Raw genomic sequence first — 8696 nt, 5'->3', positions numbered from 1 at the left:
CACACACGCACGCACACACACACACACACACACACACGCGCGCGCGCACAAACATTGGACAAGAGGAAACAAAAAACAACCCATCTGATGTGGAAAGAAAAGTTTCTTCGACTCTGACAGAGAACGTGAATACGCTAAAGTCATGAAGATCATGACACCAGTTTGGGTTTGTGACCACATGATGAAATAAGAGTATTTTCAACTCCCAGCAGGTCACAAGGGAAGGGAACCTACTGCAAGCAGGCCCGGGTAGGGTACTAAGGCTGGTCCTTGCAAGGAGAGAGGCAGCAGACATCTATACAGCAAAGAGGTCTTCGGGTCACAAGAGGTGAGGCCCAAAGCCAGAGACAGTCGAGGCTGGGAATAGCCTAGACGGGCAATTGCTAAAATGGTAGGGAAGGGCCACTGGGTCTCTGTGGCCTTGAATTGCAATTTTCACAGGCATTAATTTGGCTCCACTGCATCGATAAGGGGCTGGTGGGTGTCCTGTGGAACACCCCCGTTACCGCCGCCAAATGTCGGCAGGCCAAGGGACAAGAGAAAGATGCTCTGATTTTTTTAGCATCTGTGCCTCTGCAGGAGGTCCGTTTCCTTGTGAAACAAAAACAAACCACCATAAAAAAATGAACTTTTTAATTTTTTTTTTTCTCAGTGGCAGAATCACACAGCTGTTTTGATAGGGATTTCCAGTAGGTCTAAAATACTGCTTTTTGGAGTTGTAAAAATTCCAGTACAGAAACACACAGAGCAGACATAGGATAAATAGAATCACATCACTTTGTCCAATGGTGGTTCTAAACATTCTTGACTTTATTTTCCTAGAAGAAAAGTCTGAAGGGCTGAATTGGAAATTCTATCGGCACGCGTCTAGGGTTCAGGAAGAACACCACCTCACAGAAGATGAGATCAGTCTCTGGTCACGTACAGCACTACGTTTACGTCTCTGAGGAGGTTCGCATGTTTGTGGGCATTTTGTGTCGGCTACGAAACATAAGTTTAAAAAAACAAAACAAAACGAAGAAAATCTAAAACCTAAACCGTTTAAAAAAACAAGCCACTGCTTTTCAAGGTCTTTTTCCCTAAAGACATAAGCTGTTTTACGAGAGGGGTCAAAAGCTTTAATGGACAGCAAACAATTGGTTATTCTTTTGAAATACCTAGACAGACGACTGGCAGATTGGATATGTGGTTGAAAAGTGGAACTTTAAAATTTTATAAAACTAAATGAAGACATGCACCAAATTCTCCAGAGAATTTTAACTGCCAAATGGTCAAAACCTGAAATTGTTTTTAAATCTTAGAGGCTACGGACCTGAGGGAAAAAGCTACTCCTGGCACATAACCGTGTTATTGTAAGGGAAGCAAAGGGCAGGGGAGCGGGTGACCTTAAAGGGCCGGGGGAAGTGACCGTTTTAAACAGTGGATGCGGTCAAGAGCTAGAGGTGTGTTGCAATTTTAAAATAAAGTAACAAAACTGGACGGTGGTGTTCCACCCCATTTACTGTTCCCGGCGAAATGGTGTGAAAATGTGACCACCACCGATGACAGTGCTGTGAGTGAACGTGCCCGACCGTGTGTGGTGCCGACGGACTTAAAATCACACGTGACCGTGTTCAGAATATTCACCAAGGACAGTCCTAAGGTGTCTCAAGAAGCTACACTAAAGATCTGGACAGAGAGAGAGCAGGGGTACACTTGGATTCTTGTAAAGAGAGCCACAATACAGCAAATGCACTCACATTATCGCTACAGTTACACTGGTCACAATTTAAATCTTACAGAATAAAGCTATATAGTATGTGAAATTACAGTATGTTTATCTTCTTTAAAACCACTTTTAAAGAAGGGCACATCTGTCGTCTTTTTTTTTTTTTTTTTTTTTTTTTTTTTTTTAGAAGTCAAAAAACCAGAAAAACAGAACGGATAAATGCAATCTTTAAAATATTTTGTGGCTAATTACATGCTAACTTTCAAAATACAACAGAATTTTTGGTCCGTGAGGCCCTTAAAACACAAAATGTAGGTAAGGTGTTCCCATTTATCAATAGAAATACAAAGTTCGTGAAAAAAATTCGATACTTAGTAAAATATCTGTTGACCAAATGCTTTCTTTGTGTGCGGTTCAACGTTAAGAAACGTCGCTAATATATAATGGGTGTGACTGGATAAGAAAGATGCTTTAATAGGACAGGCTCAAAATCTTCTTTTGAAAGCCATCAACAGCATCAACTGAAATATGGTTCTCACTTCTACGTTAACACGGATCAGAACTTACTGCTTCACAGGCCCGTTTTTCTCCCTCTAGGACAGAGATGAACAGACTGGCCTAAGTCAGGTTCTGTTGCCGCACAGCCACACGGCTCGTTGACGTTCCTGTCTGTGGCTGCTTTCGTGCTCTAAGTGCAGAGGTGAGTAGTTTATACAGAGTGTATGATTCTCGAACTCTGACTTAGTTACTGTCTGATCCTTTACAGAAAACGCCTGTCAACCTCTGCCCGAGGGAGTTGCCCAGACCAATCAAAAATGACGCAGTTTCTCTACTTTTCTTAACTCTGCTTTCTCTTATTCTCATGCACGTGTGCAGTTCATGAATTTTACGCTTCATTTGACTGGCTGGTGTATACCTAGGAAGCTCATCTTATATAAGGAAGTCGGACAGCAAAAATGAGAACGACAACCAAATATACCTTAGGGTCAGTGCCATTAAATTGGGGGAAAAACAGCTCGAGAGTTTTCAAAACACACACACCTCTGTACCCAGAGGCACCCTCTAACCTATCACAAACTAACAGCTATGACATAATCAAAGTATATTTGCTTTATAAATATATTACTGTCCATATACATAGATACATCCATAAAAGACATGTTAAATAATTATCTGTATAATCAATACTACTTTGTGTGTGTGTGTGTGCGTGTGTGTGTGTGTGTGTGTGTTTTAAAATTACACACTCTATTAAAATTATCAAAATAACTCTTTAAAAATACCAGGAATAAAACCATTGAAGAGTTGCTTTCCATTCAAGTGGTTCTAAATCTTATCATTGGTCATCCAGACTCCAGGCTTGGTCGTCCGCAACTCACAAACATACATAGTTCAACGAAGGGAAAGTTAGCCACCGAAAGCCTACCACCCTCCTGTTTTTAATACTTGATAACAAATATGTATGCATGTGTGTATATATACATAGAAAACCGCGCTTATTAGTTATATTACATATTCTCATAAAGGAAATTTCATAAAAGCACAAAGTTCAAGTTTCTACCAGTATCCAACATTTTATACTGGTGTGCATTTCATTCAATGTTGAGGTCAATGACAAACTCTATCAGGATACAGAGATCATCAACAGACTGAAAACTGACATTATCACGTGCAAGAAAGGAGGAAATACTGACGGCCAGTAACTGGCCAGCTGGGTGCTACTCCCTCTGTAGTAAGACACAGAGACAAGGAACCGGCTAATGACTGTGCAAAGTACCGTCAACTGTCAGTTACTCGGGGCAGAAGATTCCAATCTGAATTCGTTCTCTTCTCTCAGCTGACCACTTGGGGCAGTTTTCCTACTACCTCCCTCCCCTTCCAGTTATTTATTAGCAAGTCTGGTGAAAGACAGGATTAAGGTGAACGTTTTGGCGACAGTGAAGGTTTGGGATCAGCTACGGATTTAACTGAATGATGGATCCTTTTACTTATTGCTTTAGATCATCAAGAATTCGCTGTATCTAAAGTCTGCCAACCATCTCCTTCTTAAGCTCTGAAAGCCACATGGGTGTCAAAACAAAACCAAAACAAAACAAAAAGGAGGGGGGGGGGGGACAAATTGTCCTCTTAAGAAAACTGCTATTTCTTAACTCACAGTGAATTACACTGAAGGATTTCAGTGTGAGTCGTTCAGAGCTAGTCACTTCAGGACAGGTGCTCGCAAGCTACAGCTACTTTTCCTTAATCTAGAAGCCAGGAAGCAATGACAGACGGCTACAAACGGCGAGCAGGCCACGTGAAAAGTAGGACCTACATTTCACCGAAGACCTCCTTTCAATAAATGCAGTCAAGTGTGGCAGAATCTTCAGCTAACGGAAATGCTAAGACTAAGAAAATGGAAGCAAAACCTAGAATTTACAAACGCTTGCACGCTTACGAGAAACAAAACAAAACAAAAAAGGCTTAGAACAGGACTACAGTAAAAGGTACTCCACACTCGTAACCCTATTTTTGGCACTCACTCAGCCTCTACACTGAAACTTGTTCTACAGACAGTTGACCGACGGAATCGAGGAGAACGGAGTCACGAGTGAGCAGGGTCGCGCTCAGACACCCCTCGGAATGGCAGGTGTGGCACCGTCCGCACGGTTTCCGGGCACAGACGAGGGCCACCCTCACCTCAAAAACAACAGCAATAATTATGTAGAACGCCACTTTCCTGAATTAAGTTTGCTGAACACGGTTCAGATTATTGGATATGTCAATATGCACAATGCCTTTTAGAAGCATTTACTGTGTACCCGATTCCTACTCGATGTGACACACAGTGTCACACAAGTAGTGAAAATGTTATCCTAGTCAAAGGTGCTCGGACGTTATTTTCAGGCAGCATTTTACCTTTATTTTTTTTTAAGTTCTCACTAGGTAAGTTTTAGGAGAAAGAAAATGCCAATAAGTGTATTTAATATATTTTAATGTATTATATAAAACTAACACAGACACTTTTATTTACCTAAATAGTTACTTTTTATGCTCTACCCTAGTCTAGACCTCAATTTTACTTTAAAATTTTGTATTTAAATAAGGGATAAAATGTTGCCCAAAAGTCTAATCATAGTTACACATTGGTGTGTTCACTAGATCTACAAATCAAAATAGTTCTTAGAGTTAAAAAGATACAATTTGTATCAACAGTAAAAGGTACTTTCTGGCTTTTCAGGGCTTTACTTCAAACTGTGGCATGTAGGGTAATCAGAACGACCAGGGCCTCGAGGCAGAGATCAGAGGAGTCTGTCACACGAAGAAAATTTCAGAGCCTGGAGGCAACAGTGGAGGTCGTGACAACCCCCCGCCGTCTGCCCCCCGCGTGCGAGGTCCGCCCTTTAAAGACAAACATGAATTCGCATCTAGCAAAACCCATGACTTGGAAACCAGAAATATCCCTTACTAATACTAGAACAGACTTTAGTCTGTAGCTAAAACTACACTATTTGTGGCAAGAATCTGGCCTTAATAATATAACAGGCCCCCCCCCCCCCCAAAAAAAACTACCTTCAGGAAAATGGGAAATATACACTATCTTACAAACGTTTTAAGTTACCATTTACAAGTCCACCACCACCACCTTCCGTCTAGTGCAGTACCAGTCAGCTTTGCATATGCTCAACACACAACCCCCCCCTCCCCCAGGCCAGCCTTGATAAATAGCGGGAAAGCTAAAGAGTATATTAAATATAAAAGTTGCATTGAGAATAATTAGATTCATTAAAAACAGGCAAGTATTGTGAAAGGGTTATTTTATCCAGTCTTGTTGTGCCCCCAAAAGAAAAAGACAAACGCATTAAAAAATACAGGTTAAGGAGGATCTGGGAATTCAATTCCGTTTCTACCGTCTAGAAGCACATCAGAGCTGGGTCACACAGCTCTACGCTGGAGCACACGCGGCTTTTGCCTTATTGGGTAAGAAAAATAGTAATAAAATGGAAACCATTTTTTCCATTGATTGCATCTGCTTTCCTTTAAATCATCCATATTAAATTAACTCATTACTTAACAGGAAAAAAAAAATCCGAACAAAACTAGAACAATGAAAAGTGCCATATTGTAAATCATTCTAATATATAGACGGTTACCCATTTCAACATAAACTGGTAACTTCCGTTTTGTTTCAAATATAAAGTCAGTGCGGTAGTATATCTTTGTTTCTATAAATAATGATTCTAGCACAAAGAAGCCCACTTTCCCCAAATAAAAATAACTTAAAAAGCTGTAAAAGATTCCAATGAAGCTTGGCTTGAAAAAATAGTTGGCTAGGGTCTAGTCAAATGTTCAACGTTCTGAAGGTATCGTAATTGCTCGCGATTGATAGACAAACACCAAGTTAAGAAAACACGAAACAAGGATAAAAAGTGCTGCATATAAACCCCTGATGCACCAAAGAGGAATATCAAAGATCACAGAGACATCTAAGAAATCAAACTGGAAAAATCTCCAGCCGAGGAGAGAGCTTTAAAAAGGAAATGTTAAAAAAAAAAGTTTCCATGTAAAGCAATCCCGTGATATTTCCACTAGGTGGGGCGATACATACAGATTCCATGATACAGTACTTCACAGAAATGGATACTATAGAACCTCCTTGCCGAGAAGGAGATCACATGTGCTATTGTAGCAAACCTCCCTCAGCGTTTGAGCTGAACAAAAAACTACTAAACACCACAAAGATGCATCGTCTCTCAATAACCCAGCTGGGACTTCTCCACCAAAATGGCTGCGGCGAGCTGCTGGGCGTCTGTCATGTGAGGGTTCCGTTTCATGACCGTCCTCACGAGGTCGGGCGGGAAGATGTTGCACAGGTTGACGTAGACCTTCTCCCGGCTGTCCTGGTACCTCGGGGGCTCCGCGGGCGGCCCGCAGTAGGGGACGCGCCAGGCGGGCTCCTGCTGCTCGGGGAGGCTCTGGAAGGTGAACTGCTCGTAGCAGGGCTGCGTGGAGCTGTCCGGCAAGGAGTAAGTCTGCCGGTAGCCGTACGCGTCCACCCCGTAGCCCGGCCGCTCCCAGCCCCCCGGCCCCTCCTGGTGCGAGTAAGGCTTCCGCTGGCGGGAGGGAGAGCCGTCGTAGAGCCGGGAGTCGGAGATGCTGTCGATCCGGGTGGCCACCAGGGCGCGCCCCAGGTGCGGCGCCTTGGAGTGGGCGGAGCCGGGCGGCGAGGGGTAGTCGCCGGGACAGCTGGCCCGGGCCCCCACGGCGGGGTGCTGCAGGTGCACGGCCAGGTGCGGGAGAGGCGCCTTGGGGTGGTACTTTGGTTCTTCGTGGCTGTAACTCTGCACTCGGGTCACGGGGTCGTGGAAGTTCTGCAGGAAGGGCTGGGAATTAAGGCGGCTGTGCGGGTGCACGTGCTGACACTTGAGGCTCTCTTCCAGCTGGGGGTCGGGCGAGCTGACGTACGGGCGGTCGCCGTAGCCCACGTACGAGTCGCCGCTCCCGCAGCTCACGCTCCCTTCGCTGCTGCAGTCGGAAGCCACGGAGCTCACCCTGTAGTCCGTGTCCAAGGAGAAACGGCGCTCGGGGCTGCGCGGGCCGGACACGCTCAGGTTCGAGTAGGCGTTCAGCATGGAGTAATACCCGATGTCCACAGGCGAGTCGCATTTGGGGTACTGTTCGTAAGGCATTGGCGTGCCGTGATTTTTGGTTGCCATCAACATCGGAGGATACTGCCCCTGGGGTCTTTGATCCTGAGGTGGGAAGTGAACTCCGGATGGAAGGCCGTTGCTTAAAGACGTAGCGCTTTGGGGTTTTGCAGTGGCAGTCGCCGGGATACTAACTAAAGAGGGGACGGACCTGGTTTCCAATTTGTTTTTGGTGGGCAGCTTTTCCTCGAGGTCCTGGTAGACTTGAGTCCTGATGCTGGGGTCCGACTGCCTCTTGGGAGCGCCTCGTTTGACATCCGAGGCGCTGTCCGCTTTAGTGCTGCAGGGGACGCTGTTGCTTTTCACCAGCCCGCCTTCGTTCGCCGTTTTGGCCGCCGTGTTTCTGGACATGGCCCGGAGTTCGTCAGCCACCGACCGCTGCGGCTGGCTGCCCCTCTCGGGATGGTAGTATTTGCACTTGTGGCCATAGGTGCACTTCTTCCCTGTGGACAGGAGAGCTAGTCAGGCAAAGGAGCACGCCGCCTGCCCCCGGCCCCTCAGCCTGGCGCTGCTGCTGGACCCCGGGTAGGAAACACAGGCGGCGCGGCGGTTCGCGGGGCGCCCCTCTGCTCCTTACTTGGGAGAGGGGCCGCCTTTCAGTGGTTCCCGCCTCCGTCCTAGCGAGTCGCTTCCAGAGTCGCCAACCCCCTCCCTCCCTGCCCATTCTCCTCGGGACGGCTTCCCCATCAGGCAGGACGTGGTTTCCAAGAGCAAACCACACCGCGGGAATGTGATAAGCCCAGGCCAAACGGACGTGCACGTAGATGGAAGAAACCCCACGTTTTGAGCCGCCTGGCGACTAACTTCACGTAGCATTGGCTGAGTTTTTGGACCCGTGTTTAAACTCTGGGAAGGGCATCTGCACTGAATCCAAATAGGTCAAAATGATGAATTTTTCAGCGCTAACGCGTTTCCTTAAATTTAAGTACAATCACAAGAACCGCACACTATGCCGTCTGAAATTTAAAATATTAAAAAAAATTTTTTTTAACGTTTATTTATTTTTGAGACAGAGACAGAGCATGAACAGGGGAGGGTCAGAGAGAGAGAGGGAGGCACAGAATCCGAAGTAGGCTCCAGGCTCCCAGCTGTCAGCACAGAGCCCGATGCAGGGTTCGAACTCACGGACCGCGAGATCGTGACCTGAGCCGAAGTCGGACGCCCAACCGCCTGAGCCAGCCAGGCGCCCCTGAAATTTAAAATATTTTTATTAACAGGAGTTTAGCAACATATTGTGCACTAAAGGTGTATATTAGGGCACCTGAACGGCTCAGTCGGTTAGATGTCCCACTCTTGATTTT

At 45.6% G+C, this 8696-nt stretch overlaps 1 protein-coding gene across 2 annotated transcripts in view; it reads right to left on the bottom strand.

Annotated features, from left to right (window-relative positions):
- Positions 1–618: 618 nt before the first annotated feature.
- Positions 619–8696, bottom strand: part of ZC3H12C (zinc finger CCCH-type containing 12C) — an 83691-nt gene continuing 75613 nt past the window's right edge. For both annotated transcript variants that reach the window (XM_043579273.1, XM_043579274.1), the window contains exon 6: positions 619–7838. In XM_043579273.1, coding sequence (XP_043435208.1) covers positions 6442–7838 — 1397 coding nt within the window. In that variant the 3' untranslated portion in view covers positions 619–6441. The remainder of the gene's footprint in view (positions 7839–8696) is intronic.

The sequence above is a fragment of the Prionailurus bengalensis genome, chromosome D1, assembly GCF_016509475.1.
Source record: "Prionailurus bengalensis isolate Pbe53 chromosome D1, Fcat_Pben_1.1_paternal_pri, whole genome shotgun sequence".
Lineage (NCBI taxonomy): Eukaryota > Metazoa > Chordata > Mammalia > Carnivora > Felidae > Prionailurus > Prionailurus bengalensis.
The sequence above is the reverse complement of the archived record's forward strand: the minus strand, read 5'-3'. Positions and strand labels throughout refer to the sequence as shown.